The sequence below is a fragment of the Patella vulgata genome, chromosome 7 (assembly GCF_932274485.2).
Source record: "Patella vulgata chromosome 7, xgPatVulg1.2, whole genome shotgun sequence".
Lineage (NCBI taxonomy): Eukaryota > Metazoa > Mollusca > Gastropoda > Patellidae > Patella > Patella vulgata.
The window spans coordinates 18,007,169-18,029,516 of NC_065885.2; the positions used below are offsets into that span (position 1 = coordinate 18,007,169).

Below are 22,348 nucleotides of genomic sequence, written 5' to 3' on the forward strand. Positions count from 1 at the left end.
TTGTGAACTGCTTGAATATTGTTGTGTAAATAAATCCTGTGAATTGATTTGAGAAAATTCATATTGAGAATTCAACTGTGAATTCATTTGTTGTGTAGATTCAATAGCAGAGTCATGGCCATCTCTCCTGTAAAAACAAATGGATATTTATCAGTTTATTTCAGTTTGAAATCTAGATGATCCATATAAAATTTCTGTCACACATTCATTAGAAATCAAACTATGTATAATAACAAACCAAATAATTAACATTTAATTTTGATTCATTCTAAATTGGATTGGGCGAGACCATAGCCAACAAAATTGCTACACATAATATCAACCAATGTCTACATTTAGTTTTGATTTAAATGGAAATCCGAACTTTACAGGTACGACAAGTTTTTGTTTTTTTATTAATGTGATAGCTCTACTTGAATATCATTTATGGATAACATTTTTGTTTGACTGTTTTGTTTACTTACGGATAACTATCTGACAAGAGTTCTTTGGTTGGTACAACATTTCTCATCAGACTGTCTAATCTTCTAAACATCTGATTTCCAGAACTACACATTCTGACTTTGTCTATCCTTCTGTTTGTAAATGATCAACTGTCAAAAATAACAGTACTTATGGTAATTTAAAAACAGTAGCTTATCGTACCAAAAAAAGGTAACAAATAATTGTATGGTGGTGGCATGAGCAAACTAGTTTTCAGCTTGCAGGCAATGACAGCAAGTTTTACAACATCTTGATCTTTGGAGCATAAAACCAATTAAATAAAGGAGCTAAATCGCTAATATTTGGGACCTAGAAATTGACACAAATGGGTCGCAATACAGTAATGTAATATGAATGTATAAACTGATTTACATTCAATCGTATCCCTCTTTAATCTAATTTCAAACCAGTTATATGTTTGGCAAAATAGGCCAGAAGTCTCACGCGAATGGCAATCTCTAGCATCTGGTTATTCCAGTCTACACTGATAGTATTTATTGCTCATGCTCTCCAGATAAGAATATGGTGCCACTGTTTGACATGGTTAGATCTATTTCATAAGGCCAACTTCAAGTTTGGACGTTTGGTCAAAGGTCACCAGATATAAATAGGGCTAGCGCTAATATCAACCCTAAACCTAATCCTCGACCTAGCCCTAACACTTATCCTAACACTAACCTACAATCTCACCAACAATCATGTGCCCTAACCTTATTTACATCTCAGTGACCTTGACAAAATCTTGAGTTGACCGTAAGGAATTGATCTCTATAGCCGTTTGACATGACTTGTAGAATTTCTCTATCCTCTTTCTTCGAGTCCCTTATATTGTTAGTAATGTTACAAACAAATGGCACTGAAATGCATTGCCTATGGTACACGATTCGTGTATCAATGGTAAAATGTTTATTTTGTCTTTTAAATACTGGATATCAGAAGCCCATCCTTTGCCTGTAAGATCACAACATCAATGTTGATTTAAATTGACAAATAATTTGTGTTTCCATGTCGAAGACTTTGGATGATATTGAGTTTAGAGGCTTACTCACTTAGACTAGATCTAGCTACCCAGAAACAGGGCTACTTTGAACATTTTTTTTTTATTTATTAATGATTGCTAATGCTAAGCTATTATATATTTTTAATTACTATTTTTAGCTATAATTCATGGGGAAGAAAAAGTTTTATCATAAATTCACTTAATTCAGGTTTATTTTGGTGTAGGAATATAATTTTGTTAAAAACAAGCCAACAGCAAGGCTGATGTCCCCCACTAAAAATCCCAAAATAAATAGATGACACATATTAATTAATTGCACGTTTATCTTTTTCAAAAGTATTGAGCAATCAAACTGATTATCTACTATTAACTATACACTAAGTTTCATCACTCTCTGAGTCTCTATCAGATAGAATCAAAGTCAAAAAATTGCTTAGCACTGCTTAACTTTAAAGCGGAAATGTTAATCATTGAACTTAGTCAAGACATTCACCTAATGAACATCAGCATTAAGTTTAAACATTCTACCTCAATTAAAAGCAGAGTTATTATGTTCTGAAGTCTTGACCAATCAAATTGCTTATCGTTCCTTAGCCTAAGCAGAAAATTCTCATCAAACTTAGTCAAGGTAATGACATAATGAATCATAGCTCTTACTTAATTATAATAACTGAAGTCATCGTGACCAAAAGCATCAACCAATCAAATTGCTTATGTCTGTTTACCCTAAGGCTAAGCAGAAAATGCTCATCTTCAAACTCCTTCAAGACATCATAAACACCTACACCAAGTTTGAACATTCTAGCTCAATTAGTAGAAGGAGAGTTATTGTGTCCCAAAAAGTGTGACAGACAGGCGGACGGACGGACAGACAGACGAACCCATTTTAATAGTCCCCTGCTTTCTTCGAAAGGTGGGGGACAAAAATGTGGGTGTTCAATCTTGCCTCGCCAATAGGGTAACTTTGAACGACACATAAATTTCCATTCAGTATAAATTCAATTCATAAAAATACTTAGAATTAACATTTCAACAACAAGTCATTTAGGTGTTTTTTAATCTTGAAAAAGTGGGGTTACTTTGAATGGTTCATAAAATTGCAATCGATAAATTATTAATTAATGGAAATTTAATAAATCTATCAAAATGCGACAGTGCATTCATTTGTTATAGATAATCAAATGCAAGAAACATAACAAATGTTGTGAATAATTTATGTCTTTGGGGAGAGTTCTAAATCATGTTCATCAAAGTTGCCCCATTTTATTTTACTTCATAAATTCTACTTCTTTCTAGTCTATTATTTTTAGTATTTCTGTATATAAATTTTTGGCCAAAAGTTAAAATTTGACCGGGTACGCGAGTCAAGAAAAACCTATCAACTATCATTACTATATATCCCCTCCACCCCCCCCGCAAAAAACCCAACAACCTTCGTCTTGTCATTATTGTCATTGGACATACACCATCCTTAATCCTTCATCATTCCACCCTTGCCTTTCCCCTGGCCCTTGCATGGCTTGATTTGGATCTCTGTTAGTATTTTATGTTTTACCCTGCCATGTGTGAACTTTTCAAATGCTGTTCGATAATTATGTCTTTAAGCGAAATGCATGTTGCCTTGATTTCTAATTTCTGATGAAATCATTGCTTACCAAAAAACAACCAAACCCGTCCCCAATGTGCTTTGCTAGCAGACGATGTTCGATGAATTCCGGATATTACGTCATAAGTCACGCCTTTATACGCAAATAAGGTCATGTGATTATAATTCCTACCAGTCATTGGGTTAATATTGTGTTTATCTTCAACCAAAGCCACGTGAGTAATTCATCCATTATCAGACTAGCTACGGTTGCAAACAAATATTGTTTACGACGCCATTTCTTGGAGATATCCTTGTCACATACGTACGCGTCAGTGGTTTATTCTTTCTTTGGATCAATGCCTTTGTATATCGCAATGATATGAAACTTTAATTTAATTTGAAAGGGATGAAAAAGAGGGAGGAAGTTAGATAAAATTTGCTATCACTGGCATTGCCATGGCAATTATGTCAACAATGGAGTGACAGAAACACCCATTCGTTCTATTGAGTGCATTGATTATTGAATATTTGATCGATTGATTATTGATAACATTATATTAACTGATCATTTAACAGGTATTGGAAAATGCCGAGCCATATTGTTGGCAGTTGGGTAAGAATTTACCTTTTAGTGGGATAAATATACAATTACTATCTATAGTCTACTAACTATATCAGACATGTTTCACACCTATCTGTAAAAAACCCAGAACAGTATCAGTATTTAAATGATACTCTAGATTTCATTTTGTTTTAATTTAATCAAATTTTAAATATGCTAGTAAACGTTTTTATACAGATTTAAAATCTTTATTTTCACAGGAATCCTACAGTAATAATACAATTTTATGAATTTATTTCATAATCATTCTTTTGATATTATAGTTTCCAACTGGTTTTCATGGACATTTCCGTAATAAAACCCGAAATGATTTTGTGTGTGAATACAGGATATTAGCAAAACCTCAGCCACCAGAAAAATTTCTTCGAAGATCAGTAGTAAGTTTATTCAAAAGGTTTTTTAAAGCTAAAACAATTGTAACAAGACAGATAATTGTATTAAATACTTCAAGGAGATGGAACATAAATGTATCAGGCAGCAATCTATTGAAGACATACAGTACTGCCTTACATTACTGTGGTCATTTGATAAACAACGGTGGCATATGCAGGATTTCCAAATGGGTGGGTAGTTGAGACACACAATGGTATTAAATCTCCAAGATGTCTCTATTTGCTATGTGACATAAATGGTCTATATAAATACAAAATTCATTTACAAAAATGAATTGAATAAAAGTATTTATTTTTAAAGAAGTTATAATGATGTGAAAATTCAATGTCTTATTCAAGAAAAGTGACACATTGCATTATTGGACTGCTGGTTATTTGCCTTTGAGGGGGGTTGAATGGCTGAATGGTTAAAGAAGTTAAAATGATGTGCAAATTCAATGTCTTATTCAAGAAAAGTGACACATTGCATTATTGGAGAGAGAGAGAGAGAAGGGGTTTAACGTCCACTCGACACAAACTAGGTCATTTCGCGACTAACATACGGTTTTAATTTTATTTCAATAATTCGCTTGCGCGTAGGGGTCTTTAGCAGTGGGAGGAAACCGGATGCATTATTGGACTGCTGGTTATTTTCCTTTGAGGGAGTTGAATGGCAGAATGGTTAGCACGAGCGCGCTGAATAATAAGGTTTGTCATTGAGTCAACTGGCGTGGTTTCGATTCCCCGGTTGTATGTGACAAGGAGTATGGTTGCTTGTCCAACCTTGTGGGTTTTCTCCAGGTCCTCCAGTTTTCTCCCATTGCTAAAGACCCCTATGCACTTGCGAATTATTGAAATAAAATAGAACCATATGTTAGTCCTGAAATGATATAGTTTGTGTGGAGTGGAATTTAAACCCCAGCTCTCTCTCTCTCTCTCTCTCTCTCTCTCTCTCTCTCTCTCTAATTGCCTTTGTGCCTTTGAGCTAGCTGTTCTAAGCTAATCTTGATGGTCCAGTTGAAAAGATCACTTCAAACTATGAAACACCTCAAAATTTGATTCCATAATTGGCCTAACCTGTGTGAATAAGTAATAGAAATAAACATATTATAAAAGTCTTAATTTTTAAAGAAGTTACAAGGATTTAGGGGATTTAAAAAGTTAGTTATGTCTATATTTAATATTATTATTAGGCTAATTTATCAGTCAATCATTATGGTTAATAATGATTATACAATCTGTGAATATCTTATGAATACTGACATTCAAATGTGTGTACTGATTAAGATTCACTAATATTCAAAATATTTCACGTGAACCTGTAATATATAGCCAAGTAAAAGTTGTCTGATGGGGGCATAAAGGATGTTGATTAAGTAATTACAGGTGTTAAACAACAGTTGGATAGTGCAATAAACAAAATATCTAAAATTTCAGCTATCCATCCTAAATGCACTGATAAAACTAAGCCACTGCAATTTCTATGCATATATATGATGTTTGCATGAATCTCATCTGTTTTAATTTTCAAAAATTCTCTTTACATTTGGAATCAGGTTACAGAGATACACCCTTTTTTTAAAAAATATGTTATATCCACCATATTCAGAAGTACTTATACAGTGTATAATATAATCATTATTGTGCTCTTTAAAAATATGATTTGCGTTAATTGTAGGTTATATACTGGTTAAATAACTACCTTGTTTAACAAAACATGATTTATTAATATAAATTGTAGATTCAAACAGACATGTCTTGGAATAATGGGGACTCTATTTCACGCATACAGTACTATACATGTACAATGGATAATATAATTCTTATAGAAATTGATTACTTTATTATTGAATGCAGAATAAACTCCCTATGAATACTGTCATTTTATGCCTTGGTAAAGTTATATAGGATATTATATGTTTAATGTTTTCATTATTCATGTGTTATTTCTATTGAGTCTGTGGGCCTTTGATTTTGAAGTACAGGATTAAGTTGTATTTCTTATGTTATTAACTTGTGTATATTTATTAGACTTTCGAGCTATAAAATGGAAATTGACTCACAAAATCAATGACTTATATTAAGGTTTCTGACTATGAAGCAGCTTTTTTGAGAACAGATGACATACTTTAATATATTGAGCTTAGCTTTAACCCAAAACCTGATTTTCATATTCTTAGCCAAGTTCCACTGAAAGAATGCAATATGAAAGCCTAAAAAAAACAAAAGAATGTTGCATTGAATTTATTTAAAGCCAATATCAACTGGAGGATTAGTTAAGGCACTAATCTTATTAAGTTGTTAATCCCTTATAACTTTGCCTCTGTCATGAACTTTTGGATATATTAATTCTAATATGCAGGTGCATGTACTTTACTTTGTATGATTCAGAACTGAAATAAAGTTTACATAGTAAGTAAATGAATAATGTACACAGGGAACATAGACTTGTGATAAACAGGTTTAATAACTCACAGAGAAACAAATAGTCACATTCTAATCATTGGGGAAATTGGATAGTGCACAATAGTTACATCAAACTATCCACTGAAAATGAGTGTCTATAGTCATGTAAATTAACATGCAAACTATTGTACTGGCATTGTAAAGAATTTACATTGATCTTTCTTAGAGTTGTATATCTTCAAAGAAATCTTTCATTATTTTTTTTTTTCTTTTGGCAAATTTTAGAAAAAAATATATTTTGAGTACTGATGAAAGCCAAAACATGTATAAATTTAAATAGATTTATTTATATATTTTCTCATATTGCCAAGACTGGTGCACTTTGTCTATTTTACTTGGAAATGATATGTTCTAAAATGTAACCTACATGTGTTGTTTATAAGTTTTAAGTAAAATTCTATGATTTATATAGAGAAGGTTGTCTCTAATACATTAGTTTTCAACCACTGAGAAGACTAAGTACTTGTCTTCTTGACAGGTACTCTCCATAAAAGATCTTTGTTGGAAAGGACTATGGTATGTAGTTACCAATAAAAGCTCTTGAAAAATAAGCAGGGCTTATCCTAATCGATTTTAATCTACAGATACCAAATATATATATACACAGTCCAAGAATATTGTATATGCCCTTACTTTCAGTTAATATTTTATTTCTAGAAATATCAGAAAAATATTAATTTTTATAACCTGATTAGGCCTATAGTATGGTATTACAAAAAATACTCCTTCGATTAGACCAGATTGTCGACTCTATTATATTGTAAATGTACACAAATGATATATGTTTGGCAAAACCTACTAATATAAACCAAAATTACCCTGATGTATTTATCAACCATTTGAACCCTACATTGTATGTTATAATACATCCACATATAATGAATAGCAAGTAGAATCACTCCAGGACAGTTGACCATCAACATTCACGTAACTAAATTGAGGTAAATGTAAAATACATTTGTTATTTTGTCTATTTCAGCAACCAGGAAGTAAGAATGTATTTTCACATCATGATAACAGACATTCTTTTTTGAATGATGCTATGATATTTGAACAGGTAATTTTACCTTAAATAAGTTTATCACCCAATAACACATTCTACAATAGATATCAATGGTGTGATAACTTTCATATTCTACTGAGCGATATCTTCTAAAAGATTATACACTTTACATGAATTTGATTGGTTAGTTAAAAAGGACGGAAAAGGTTGGGTGATCAATAAAATCTTCTACTCGTCTTTTTTGATATCAATAAATATCAACACTCGTCGATAAAGTAAAAAAAAAATCAGCAAACCCTCGTTCTTTTTTTACATTATCGACTTGTGTTGAAATTTTTTTATATCAAAAAAGACAAGTAGGATATTCTCTATTTATAAATGGTAGGATCAGGGCTCAAATAGTAATGGTAAAATGAGATGTTTTTGTATAAGATTAATATTTTTATCTTGTAATGTTTAAGTAAAAACAAAGAAGAGCTTTTGAGCAAACCATTGTACTAGATTACATTTATTTCATATTTTTCAAACACTTGTAATTTATAATCCTTGTTTAATATACATGTATATGCCGAGTCATATTACATCATGTTTTATCTGATTATTTAGCTCATTGGGTGGCTACCCTGGGTCCAGTACTCGCATCCTCACCAATCTACCCTTGCACCTCACCAAATCCACACCAATAACACAAACAATTACCTCTTATTTCTTTGTTGATGTTTTTTTAATTCATCAAATATCTTGATAATTCAAGATTATCGTTATTAAATGAAAATTGTAAAGAGATCTTGGTGTATTTAATAAGCATTTAATCTCCTGTAATTCCCAGCGATAAGCCTAGACTACTAATCAATATACTAGACTACTGATATATCTATAACTAATTACACTGATCTATATTAAAATACACTAGCCTGTATTATACCCTTTTATATCATGTATCACTGGTTAATCAATGAATCAATACAAAACTAAATAGCTTATCAGTCCCTTGAAATAATATAAGGCATTTTAGTAGCCATATTTATTTGTATGCTGTATTGTACTGGACAAATGTTCAGCAATGTACTTTTATAAAAAAAACTGGCAGATATGATTTTGAAATTCGATAGGTTCCTTTGTTAAACCTTAATTAATAAATAATTCTGCACATTTTTTTTATCAAGAACTCTATAAGTAACTCTAGAAAGAATGCTTTCTTGCATTCACAAGATTTCATAAAGATAACTCCTCAACTGTTAAGCTCTGAATATGATCCTATAAACAATCCTTGTAAATCTGTCATATACTCTGATCAGCAGAGTGTTCACCAGACAAACAACGTCTGTATACATCCACATCAAATGTGGGCATACAAAAAAAAATCTATAATTTCTAGTTAATCTTGGCATCAAAATAACAGAATGCAATGAAGGATTTATTAATAAACTAGGGATCAGATAAGATTGATTTTTGAAAATAGCAATATTTTAAACTAATATTGAATGCATATACCACTAGCTTCGTATTTGGTTATTATTAGCATTTCTAACTACCAATAAACGCAGTATCAATAGTAAATTTTAACCTTGACGAAGGAAGGTCTTTGCCATAAATACTTATATTCTCCCCTAATGTTTTATTGTCTGCTAATAATGAAATATTGCCCAATCTTGCCTTATTTCACAGGCTTATTAAACCACAGATTATGTTTATCCACTGTAAATAAAGATCTAGAAACTGACTATTATAACATGTAATAGCTACCTACCAGTACTATTGGATATAATGATATTAAAGTAGTATTTAATTATTGGGAAAGTGTAATTTGTCCCGATATAAACAATCAAAGATGTAGTCAAGTATTGATATCAAAGGGACAACAAGCCAGAATAAAAGGCAAATACAAGAGGCCAGATTTATGGGTGTGACATAATGCTGCCCACAATACAAATAAGATCTTGTCTTAAAATGCATTTGGTGTTCAGATAGAACTTATGAATAACTTGATATCGAAATTGAAGGCTATATTAAAGACATCAATTGTGTTATATAATAACACCCAAAAGATTAAAATGTGAATAGACAGGTTTATCTACTTGTGAAATATAGGGGAAAGTCAATATACTTAACATATTGTTTACTTTCACTTGATATACCTTCACTTGATATACCAAAATAGTTTTATCCATTACTTAGATACCAATATCAATAATGCACATTTATTACAATGGTGTATATGAGATATTCTATAACCAAGATATTTTGGTTATTTTGTGGAGTTAGACGGGAGGTATATTTTAACAGATTAATTGCTTTTTAGGTACTCTCTTGCCCAACTAAATCAGAAATCTTGTCTACAAAATAAATATGTAAGAAAAGATTATGGTGGCTTTATAAGTCATTTATCATTTTTACCTACACAAACAAAACAACCTAGCAATCATGAATTGTTTTAATTTACATTATTCAAAAAATCTGATATTTTAGCTTGTATCAGTATGTTGCTTGTACTACAGTGTAAAGATAGCATTTATATTGTAAAATAAAAACTTCAGCTGTAAAAAAATATGTACTAAGAAAGATAAAGATGATGGTGTGATATCCATTGAACAATTTAACCATAAAACAGCCATTAGAATTAATCAAAATGAATAGGTTTTTTTAAAAAATATAATTGTACTTTTTGATTTTTTATTTTGGCATATAAGGACTTTAAAAAAAAATAAACCCAATAAGATATATCCACCTATGCCATCTAGTGAAAAGAAAGTTGATTTTCCTTACCATTATCCTGGAATTTCAGTGTCCTATGTCCTACAGTCTGGGTTATGTTTATATTATTAGCCAGGTATCTATTTAGAAAATATTTTACACCCCACCCCACCCCAAATACAAATGACCCTGTATAACTATCTACCTTTAAATTAAAATTAGCTTTTATTTTTTCAGGGTCTTGGTCGAAAGAGAATACAAAACTCAACGTATGACTTTAAACCAAATTTTATTACCTGGATGCCCGAGAAGGAATATGTGGAAAGAATGCGGCCATTACTCTCAACTTATCACATAGATTACAAAAGGGAACAAATTCGTCCATCCACACAACTATTAGTGGAACGGCCAAAAACATCTTTTGATTGTACACCCACAACAACGTATAGATATTCCCATTGTAGTGCATCCCCAAATCAGAATATGATTAATGCAATGAATAATGAAGCGTTAAAGATAACAAAACAACATCAGATACAGAGAGCGAAATCAGCAAAAGCAAGGGTTCGAGAATCTGTAGCAAGCTGTTTAAGCTGGTATAACCCCCCACACCCACCTACTAGCCCTAAAGTTGGTGTCCAAATAGACTGTTTGTCTCCAGAAAAAATAGATCAAAATCCAACGTTGGAGCAGCCTGTTGAAAATTGTACGGCTTCAACAAATGTAGCAGTTTGTAATAATGATGACAATGGAGAGTAGTTTCCTTTTTCCAAAGAATCAGGAGCTAAACATAGAATTTGTACAGTAAATCGTTATCAATGGCTAGTAATCTCCCTTTAGTCTTCAAGTTTTGTTCTGATTTACATGCAATATGACATTGGAGTTATTATTTTGCTCATTCTTGGATATAGAGCAAAGCTGATTCCTTATTTGCTATATAACAGATATTATCATAAATAAAAGTTAAATGGTGTAGGCTTTCCTAACTGAAATAAAGAATAAATAGATTTGCCTCCCTTTAGTCTCCAGAATTCTCTTGATTTCCTAAGGTAGAAGAATAATGATATGTTCTACAATAATATTATTTTCATAGCAAACGAAAACTCTCTATTTTTCATTTGGGTTTTTTATAATGGGAAATTGGGTTTGAAGGTCAATTGATTAAAACTTATTATTTTTTGTTTTTATTAATCAACAACTCCTTCCGATTTCAAGGTTACAGAAAAATAAAAAAAAGTAGAAAATAATTATTTTAAATCTTGCTTATCTGTGATGAAAATAATGCAATAATTTGTTAATGAATTACATGACTTTTTCTTTTTTAACTTTTAATTTGTTACATTTTGATATATATGTATATAGTTTTAAGATAATATTGATTAGACTGCTGATTAAATTTGCATAAACTTCTTTCTTCTATATTTATACCATTTTGACCAGCTCTTGGCCAAAATATAAAATTCACAACACTTTATACTGTTATGAGACATACAAAATGTAGGCAGTCAGCTTTGAAATTATTATACACCATAACATTAATTTTTTTTTTAAGAAAAAGCGACACAAATTACTGATAGGCATGAACCAGTTTTCCATAGCAACCTAAAATGGCACATTTCAAGCATTTCTGATAATGTTTTGCCTTTGAGAATTGGGAAACTAAAGACAATTATGCTGAAGACTGAAAATCATAACACAAAAATATTTAAATGTTTGGTGCCAATCTGAAATATAGATTGTATGACATACATTTTATTTAGTCCAAGCTGCTCATATTTATTGCTTTGTGTTTAAATTTAACCTTAGTTTTCTATTTTTTTATAAAGGACTGTATGTGGTATACTTTATTTTAGACTGGTGTTGGACATTATAAAGTTTTGGGAAGGCTTATAGCTTAAGTTAAACATACAGCCCTCAGCCCCTCACTCTATTTCCAGTACATGTTTTCCAGATACAGTTTTCTGTGACCCAGGGGCCTGTTTCACTAAATTTTAACTAAGATAAAATCCAAATTTTAGTAATTTGATTGGATAATTTTAGATTGGTTTTAGTGCTTAGCCAATCAAAATTGAAGTATCTACTTAAATTTGGATTTTATCTTAAGTTAAAATTTCGTGAAACAGGCCCCTGGTGGATAGCTGGAAACTTGAACTAAGTTGAACTGGGAAATATTCTAAAGAAACATATATTAATGTTAATCTTAATTTCCATGTAGTCAGCATTATATTTTATTAAACTGCCAGTTTATTTTGTATCAGAATTAAGAACGAAATTAGTTTACCTGTATGTACAGGTACTAATAAGAAATTGTATGTTAATCCAATATAAGTGCTTAATATTGATGAGGTTCATTGGGAAAAAGGAATGTGTAATATGTATCCCATTCATCAAAATGCACCCCATTAATAAAACATTTATGGAGTGTGCATTGCATTAGTCAGTACCTAATAGAATTTTTATTCCATTAGTATGTGTATTTCATTTCTCACATATGGATGGAATGTGTATACCATTGTGGGTGTTTAAAATATAGGCGTACTTATTCATAAGTAAGTGTAATATGTACATTTAGTTCACTGCCTTAAAATCTTATTGGATGGCTATAACTTTCGAAATTCTAAAATGACTTTTTTTGCCAAAATCATTTTTCAAAAGCCATAACATAAGTAATTGGCTTGCCAGAATGACAAGAGAACCTCTATTGTTGTGATTAAGATGACTAAAGATAAGTAAACTATGGCTGCTTCATCTTTGCAAATATTTATCACTTGTGCTATCTTAGATTTCACATTTATTTACATCTAGTATATTTTTTCGTGTTATAATCACAACTAAACTATTGTAGATAAATCTGAATATACCTGCACAGCTATGTTTTTGTTCTATATACCCGAACCTTACAAATTCATTATTCCAGATGATTGTAGTTCATATTTTATCTCCACTAGTATTGATAAAATATCACTAAATTTGTATACATTGTCATGCAAAGATTTTTTTTCTCCAGTGTATTTAAAATACGAAGTGCATTGTTGAATGAAATGGACACACAAACAGACATTTACACAATCAATGGCTTTGTCCAGAAATTTATTCGTTGTAATCGATGTGGAGAATGATCAGGACTCAATGTCAAACATGATATTAATACTATTCAACGAATTTTTAAAACCAATGAAATATTAAATGAATCCCGTTTTTATTAATGGCACCATCAATACATTGTTTAACCTTTAATTTTGTCATAAATTTTGTTATTAAAATTATATAAAAAACATACCCTGTTTGTGTAATTATATATCAATAATACAAATATAAAGAAAATCTACCTCAATGAGGCATTATGTAAGGTTGAGATACAAACATTTGCTTTTCTTGCTATAATATTTCAAATGAAATGAATATACTAAAAATTTCAAGTTATGAACATTTGCAGCTGTGACAATAAAAAGTCCAAATTGTATCTGCTGATTGCCAATTGAGTTGCCCAAATAATAAACAGTCTCTATTTTCATTCCTTCAAACCACAGTCTGCATAAAAGGCGGCCATATTATAGTTTAAAGATGATGGACATTGTCTAATCCACTCAATATTTAAGCCATTGGATAATGTAGAGGGTTAAGTATGGGCTTGTCATGTGATAAATGTCTAAATAATAATTTATATAGCAGTTAAAGCCAGTAAAAAGACTGCAACAGGCAGATATAACCTTGTATAATGACTCTTTAAATGTAATGGAAATCGAATTGGGACCTGTTTTTTCACTGTGGCGAGTGTCATGAGGTTAGTTTCAACAATTTTAAAATATATGCTTTTTGAAATTACCCTATGAAAGATCCGTTTGATCAACAGCATTATTAAGATATATATTGTTAAACATTGTTAACCAGATTTAGAATATGCAAATAAAATAATATGTTCTGTGTAATTAATATCTGTACCACTGTATATTACTATATGATAATTTGTTTATTGTTTTCATAACCATAGAAATGGAAGTTACCATATGTTTGTCTCAAAATGATTGAATTATTTTGTTGACCAGATATTGAACCTTTTTCCATTCCATTACTGTCTTGATTAATATTTTTGTTAATTTTTTTAAAATTACAAGTCAAAAATAATAAATTTATTATCTAATGCCATATTGTTTTTTTTAAAATATATTTTTACTGATTCCCTTAGAAATTTATCTATCCAAAGAATGATTATTTAGAATAAATCATGATGATCTATTAAAAGAAGAATGTGGATGACACCAAAAGTTATCAATTCAGAGAATAGCATATTTAATCACTAATTGGTCTGTCAGAAGATATGTATTATACATATGTATAACAGTGACACTGTGGAAGTATTTGACTCAATCAGAAACATAACAAAAATCTTTGGGATCTGATGCATGACACACCCCTTCCCTACTAATAGCTATTAGTAGTAGTTGGTAAGCTTGGGTCAATAAATAACTCAACAAAAAGGTTTTACTATATATTACCAAAATGGATGAATATTTTGTAATCAAACTTATCAAACAGACCCATTAAACACTAACAATTAAACTTATTAAACATCACAATAACTTTTATCCCATCCAACCTGCCTTTATACAGTTAGCTCCGCTTGAGAACAGGCACTAAGTTAGTTGATCGACATTTTAAGTCCTAAATCAATGATTTTTGTTGAAAACACTATGTATACTTCGAGAATTTTGAGAAGTATTTATTACGCATCTATTCAATAACATTGAAAAGGTTTATTTGTTCTTTATGTGTATGACAGATGTGAAACGGAATAAAACTGCAATACAAAATAGTATACTAATTTTCGGATATGGCAGCCATTTAGGGCAAAGATCTATTCTCGAAGTATGAAGTAGATGGATCCAACCTTTGTGAACAGCCTAGAGTCCCTTGAAAAAGTCACCATATCATGTCAAATTCATGTATGTTTTTCTCTCCTGACACACAAGTTTAATCTACAAAAGCAATTCTATTTTCAGTTTTTGGGTATCATTCCACTTTCACTTTATTTTTGCATCATTTGACTGTCACTTTGTAAATAAAGTTTATTTCCAGTTATAACAATAACTATGCACACTACAGACCGTCTCTATCTTTTGGAGGATTAACCTTTCTATATTTTTTCTCTGGTCTGAAATGTAATTGTAACATGGATTAAAAGAACATAAATACAATACAAATAATATATACATTTATACTAGTTATTTTCCCCCATCCGTAAAGCACATCTGGATGTCCAAAATATCTGCCCATATGATCTATCTGACAGATTTTAGTAAATATTAATTATTTTGTCTTACATAAAAAAAATCACTATACAAATTGAGGGGGTGAGGCTAAACAAAGTATGATAATGAAAAACTCTAAAGAGGGTTGCATGGTAGCCCATTATCAACTTACCGTGGAAACCATCTATGTTTTGTTTCATAAAATATATTGGATAATTCAGCGTCTGTTGGTCCATCAGGTCTATGTTTTACTGACTCTTCTTTTAATAACTGAACTTTTAAAACTGTATCACCCTGGAAAACATATGAATAATTATACATGGAAAATGGAATGATACATATTAAGATCACATCATAAAAAAAACTAAGAGATGAAACAAATGCTAGTAATCAACTCAAATTAAAGGTAAGTCATTTGTTTTTTCATAATACTAATATTTGTTTTTAAAGCAGATAGGATTTTATCATAAAATAAGGCATTTTGTAAATTCCCATGGCTATCGTATGTGAAGTTTCTCCTCACATTATGATAGTACCATGAGAAACTGTTGAAGCTATTAGTCATTTTCCCATAAAACAGAATGGAAATGAAAAATAAAAGAATGATCAATCAACTGAGTTACATCGTAGATATTTTATTATTTTGATATATTATTTACCTCTTCTAATTCTTGTACTTTTCTAGGAATGGGCTAAAAAAAATAAACAATTCTTAAAGAATTACATGTATAGGCTAGTTTCACAAAATAAAATGAGTTGAAAATTCTCAGTTCTTGAACAAAAACTTTACTAAAAAAATAAACAGTCAACCAGGTCATAAAAAGTTGTTTGGACTACAATATGTTGTATCGACTCCCATTTCTATCTGTTATATCACGAACTGTGCAAATTTGTCTGATGACTGATAAAGATGGCTCCAGGAACCTTGTTTCAGACATCAGGAATAGGATTTCAATGTGGCCAGAATATTATCCAATCCTGAATTTCAAACAACTCAGAGATCGGATTTCAAATTCAAAATGATTCATTTCAGTCAAAGAAATCCAAGTGGTTTGAAGTAATTGAAGTGCAATAGTCAATAATACTCATACTGTCACATTCTCAGTTGACTTGTGTATTGGCATATTATGTCAGCAATGGACTGGCATATTATTTCTAATTTTTCATACAGTTTTATTTGAAAATCGCATAAAAGTATAATAAATGATTGCTAAGCAAAAATTACATTTTTATCAGCTGGCAATAATGACATACACCTACCTGTGAGTGTTCATAAGGAAAATTTTGTTCTGGATGCCAGAAGAGAATGGCACTACCGTCAGGTGACAAACATGACTGGGTGGATCTATATGTAAAAATACGAATTTTACAGTACATGTAATACAGAAAAAGCTTTCAATTTATGTTTGCAGTATTCAACAAAATCTGATTATCAATTCTGAAACAAATTACATATTTTGTCTGATATGGCATCCCATAAAACTAGGACTTCTCTTTCAACATTTGATCTAATGAGCCAACAAAATTCAGCATATTGTAGATTAATTACCTTTTGTTTGAAGAGTCATCAGAGTAACTTGATAATCTTCTCAAATATATTGGAGATATAGCTGAAAATACACAAACAACACATTAGTCGCAGGGTTTTGCTATCTGAGGGATAAACTCCACTTATTGAGAATGGTCTTTATTTTAATATTACACCACTTTCGATAACTTTCACTTTCGATAACTTTCACTTTCGATAACTTTCACTTGCAGGAGTTTCATTGTAAAATCAATTTACAAATCTTATAAAATTCATGAAATAATTTCTCAAACAGTAAATAAAAGAATACATACAACAACATACATCATGCATATCGCATTTTAACAAGGCGTTGGAATACTTCACTGTTGTAATTAGGGATAATCAAAAAAATGGGGAGACAGATTTACAGACTGTTAAAAAGCCTCTGTGCAACATTTGTATTTTGCCGAAAAATATCAAAATATCAACGACTTAGTCCATGCTAAAATGTACTCAAACTAATTATTTAACATTTTATTAAAGATGTAGTATGTAAGTTCTAACTAAATCTGCCTATTGCAGGTCTTTTTGGGAGGCCTCAAATGTTATATAAATTATTAATTAGGCATTTATTCACATGACAAACCCATGATCAACTCTCTAGACTATCGATGGTCGTGAATTTTAATGGACTGAAACACAATCGTCGTTTCGTAATTACTTTAATTTCAAAATGGATAATCATGACTTTGATCATTATCATAACAATGGTAGCAATGAAAATCAAGAGTACACTAAGTATTCTTATCAAAACTTCCAACTTTTATTAAACTTGGCTCACAATAAAGTAATTTAACTGAAGTTTTGAATATGTTCCTTTTTCATTATCCTTTTTTAAAGTATTATAGCAAGAACTGCCAGAACTATATCGAAATCTTATATATTATAATTAAAAAAATGTCAAAATATCAAGGGTAGATAATCTCCTGGTTTGGCTGGATTCAATTGGATTTGTCTTTCTAAATACATTGTATGTAAATTCCAGTTTTTATCATCTGCATAATGATTTGACATTTTCAAATACCGGTACATCATTGATTTTTCACTGAATGATTTTTGAGATATTAAACATTCACAATATTGTAATAATTGTAGTAGGCCTATGCAATGGAATCACTCAAATGACATTCAGAGATTTTAACAATAACTATCAGTGCATGTAAGTAAGAGAGAACATTCGATCAAAAGACTGACTAATTGACTATAATAAAAAAGCAAGATGAATACAACAAAGCTAAAAGGTCTGTAAAGTAAAAAGTTATCGAATGCTTTCTTAGAGAGAATGAGACATTAACCAAAAGGCAAATAAAGCCTTTCAATTTCAAAAGAAAAAGAATGGCTTACACAATTTAAATATATAGGTCTGTGTACATGTGTGGCGCCATCGAGACTGAAAGTGAAACTAAATTCAAGACAATGTTGTTAAAGGAACCAAGTCTTCAATTCAATATCATCCACAGTCTTTGTTATTGCAATGAAATGAAATGGGGTTTAACGTCCTACTGTTCTGCTCCGAGCTGGGCTAATGAAGACAGGCATATGCCATACAATGTGCTATTAGGGAAAGTCTGCCCGGACAGCGGCACTACGGCCTACTCTTATATTGAATTCCAACTGTCAAGGGATCTTTTACGTGCACGCCAAAGTGTACATGAGACCTCTGTTTTTTGTCCCATCCGATTGACTAGACAGCTGCCCTTGTCACATTGATATTGCAAACATGACTTATTGGTCAATTTATATCTTACCAAGAAAAGTTGGGCTTCCGATATCCAATATTTAAGACAAAATGAAAATTTTAAAATTGGCACACAAACCGTGTGCTAGAATGCTTTCGAGCGTCAGTTGCATTAAGCGACTCAATGTATGAGGCTAAACATAACCCATTTAGGAGAATACTAGTTACTACCGATGTAGACTGAAATAACCAGATGCCAAAGGCTGACATTCAATTTTCAGACTCTTTGTGTATTTTGCCGAACATAGGCTATTAATATAGCCGGTTAGAAATTACAGTAAAACTAAAACAGAAATGGCCAGGGTTGTAAAAATCCACTAGCCCTACGCCCGGGGCTACCAAAAATAACTTACGGGCTAGTGATCTATTTAGCCGTACTAGTCCTGGGCTAGTGCCCTTTCACCGGTTTGTGAATTAAACTAGTGACGATATAGATAAATAAACTGTAAAATATCCCACATTTATTTCTCAAATTCCAAGGAAAACCCAATCATATCAATATATTTTCTGTAGTAAAACTTAGAGTCGTATGGACATTTTTTGTACCCCTTCTATTCATTCATTCTTGACATTTCATTTCTCCATCTTGCATGCTTTGACACGTATAAACCAGTTGAAATCAGGTTAAAAACAAAAGACTCCCTTATACTTTATATTAGATTAGTTCTGACATAAATATTTGAAAGCATACCTTTGTATTTTTAAATACAAGATAATACAAGGTATTTCCAAAGAATTTACTACACATGTTCATTACACACACGCCATGATGAATTGTTCCAGTGACCCGTGTGTCGTCAACTTTGACCCTATCGGGCGCACTCAAGTGAAAATGTAAACAATTTTACTATCCTGTCTATTTTGATATTATATCAGTACATAAACCTGATTTGTTTTATTTTGAGACTTTGATCCCTGCATTGGCCGAGAAAGTTCATCCAGATTTTCCGGCGTGGTTCTCCCTTGTCAGTGATGCAGGGCGGAGGGGCTGACAAGGAAAGCTGTCTAGTCGTTCGGATGGGACGAAAAACCGAGGTCCCGTGTACACATTGGCGTGCACGTAAAAGATCCCTTGGCAGTTGGAATTTGATATAAGAGTAGGCCGTAGTGCCGCTGTCCGGGCAAAATTTCCCTCATAGCACACTGTATGGCGTATGCCCGTCTTCATTAGCCCAGGTTAGGAGCAGAACAGTAGGACGTTAAACCCCATTTCATTTCATTTTGAGACTCTTTATAGAGTGACCAGGTAAATAAATACCGTAATACAATTAATTTTTCATTCAGTCGAGGCTATCTCGTGCTTTGCAGTAAGTGCTAATAATAACACAACGTATACAAATCTTCAAGCGGGAATTATAGGGCGTTAATTTACTGTGATATATTACAAATGACATGTGCTATAAGAAGTATTTATATGGTCTTTAGTGAAAAAAAAACATTGTTGTGGCTACCATTCCTGGTTTTGAAGGTCAGATATGATATGGAAACCGAACTGTGACCGGTTAACCGAGTAGCCGTATTATTATATACATCCTTAATTATTAGGCAATCAAGTCAACGATCTTTATTGAAAACAATTGGCAGGCAACAAAACATATGCCCAAATATTGAAGATTAAATCTTGTACCTAGTCAAACTATGGACTAATGGATATTAATGCCGGGCTACTGCCTGACAGTAGAATACTATTACTAGCCCTGGGCTAGTGGATTCAAACAATTTTTTACGCCCCTGGAAACGACTGAATGTAAATCAGTTTATATTATATACATAACATTCACATTACACTATTAGTTGTTGCGACTCATCGGCATTTGTATCCATCTCTAGGTGCTAACATAGATAATACTGTACGGTTATTATATTATTATGGTGCCAAAGAATACAGAATAGTGATTTTTAACTCCATTAAAATTAAAAATCAATTAGGCCTACAACTAAAATCTTGAGTAGTTCATCGCAAATACATTTCGGTCCGTATACGGTATATCTTCCAAAAGGGTTTAGAGCTAAACTAAATGTCATGTGCAGATATATATATATATAAAAAAACAACCTTTAAACGATTTTAATCTGGAAAACGTACAAAACAACCTTCTCATGGGGGCGGCCATTTTGTCAACCTTCACCTTTGCCTAGATTGAACTATAAGAGGTCAAGGTCTTTTCCACCGTGGTGAAGCTTCGAAAATAATTTTAGAAGTAAATTATGGCTGCTAAACAGGTATTTATACAATATTGTCACTTTTCTCAATTGACACCAATCGGAAAATTATTCCAGATACTATGTTTTTTAATCAATATATTTACCCTGCAATACAATTTGCTCTGTTCATGACCTAGACCAGGGATCCATTTCATTTAAATTAAATGTGCATGATTTTTCCTGTCTCATCAGAAGAACTAGTCGTGCACCACTAACGATGGGAAAGCAAATTGGAAAATCCTGAGTAACTCTGGGATCGAACCCATGGCCATAGGATTATTAGGACTACCTGATGTAGCCAGCGCGGCATCCAAACTTAGCACTTATTGGGGGAGGGGGGCCCTCCGACTGCCAGTGAGTGTAGGCCTAGTGATCCAAAATTCATTGTGGGTCCTTGGGACTTGCAAAACACACCATATTTAGCATTGTGATTTCTGTATAATAATGTCTGTCATCAATTCAATTGTAACTTTGATCAATTAAAGCTTATATACTCTTCAAAAAAAGTAGGGGATATTGAAATGCAAAAATACCTACCGGTATGCAGGTTGCGATAATGAATAGTCATGGACATTTGACATATTTTGAGAGTATGTTCACAGATGAAGAACTTATCGCCCCAACATAACCACTGAGCTGCACATGCGATACGCAATAGCGCCATACACGTGGGAGGGGTTCATTGTCAAATTTGGGGATCACGTGGCTAAGTAGGTAAGACGCTGGCTCGCTAGCCTGGAGGTCGGGTGTTCGATCCCTGCATTGGCCGAGAAAGTTCATCCAGATTTTCCGGCGTGTTTTCCCCTTGTCAGTGATGCAGGACGGAGGGCCTGACAAGGACAGCTGTCTAGTCGTTCGGATGGGACAAAAAACAGAAGTCCCGTGTACATATTGGCGTGCACGTAAAAGATCCCTTGGCAGTTGGAATTCGATATAAGAGTAGGCCGTAGCGCCGCTGTCCGGGCAAAGTTTCCCTCATATCACACTGTATGGCGTATGCCCGTCTTCATTAGCCCAGTACTGTTTAGGAACAGAACAGTAAAACGTTAAACCCCATTTCATTTCATTGTCAAATTTGACACTTCAAGGAAGAGTTGATGAAAACTGCCGCGTGCTGATTTATCTATCCATGTTTGCTTTCTTATTGGTTCTTGCATAAGATTTACTTTTTAGCGTATCTTTGCTTTAGTGTTTAACGTTTAATTTGATCGGGAGACGTGTTCTTCGACGTCAACGTCAACCGACAACACTCCAAGTATTGGCCGTGGCACTGCAAGAGGAAATGGTCAGATTGCCCCAAATCATGATTGGGCGGTTGATTAGGAAAATGCCACGACGAATTGCTGAATGTCTGAGAAT

General features: G+C 32.2%; 3 protein-coding genes across 4 annotated transcripts in view; 2 read left to right on the forward strand and 1 right to left on the reverse strand.

The window, feature by feature from the left end:
• Window positions 1-321: 321 nt before the first annotated feature.
• On the forward strand, window positions 322-14,373 carry LOC126827461 (uncharacterized protein C3orf84). 2 transcript variants are annotated; one of them, XM_050556813.2, is made up of 5 exons: window positions 322-371; window positions 3,648-3,684; window positions 3,957-4,070; window positions 7,510-7,587; window positions 10,465-14,373. In XM_050556813.2, exons 2-5 carry the CDS (start codon window positions 3,658-3,660, stop codon window positions 10,984-10,986), a joined length of 741 nt encoding a protein of 246 aa, XP_050412770.2. In that variant the 5' UTR covers window positions 322-371; window positions 3,648-3,657; the 3' UTR covers window positions 10,987-14,373. The 2 variants fall into 2 exon arrangements, with proteins under 2 accessions (XP_050412770.2, XP_055958095.1); XM_056102120.1 differs by lacking the exon at window positions 322-371 and having other exon boundaries at window positions 3,210-3,684.
• A 329-nt stretch (window positions 14,374-14,702) lies between these two features.
• Window positions 14,703-20,938, reverse strand: LOC126827463 (39S ribosomal protein L42, mitochondrial). The gene is made up of 6 exons (XM_050556815.2): window positions 20,841-20,938; window positions 17,026-17,086; window positions 16,737-16,821; window positions 16,136-16,168; window positions 15,649-15,770; window positions 14,703-15,379 (listed from the first exon to the last, which is right to left on the reverse strand). The coding sequence occupies exons 1-6, from the start codon at window positions 20,896-20,898 to the stop codon at window positions 15,325-15,327; spliced, it is 414 nt and encodes a 137-aa protein (XP_050412772.2). The 5' UTR covers window positions 20,899-20,938; the 3' UTR covers window positions 14,703-15,324.
• LOC126827457 (acylamino-acid-releasing enzyme) overlaps window positions 20,927-22,348 on the forward strand; it is a 41,531-nt gene continuing 40,109 nt past the window's right edge. The window contains exon 1 of the mRNA XM_050556802.2: window positions 20,927-21,007. Coding sequence (XP_050412759.2) covers window positions 20,993-21,007 — 15 coding nt within the window. The 5' untranslated portion in view covers window positions 20,927-20,992. The remainder of the gene's footprint in view (window positions 21,008-22,348) is intronic.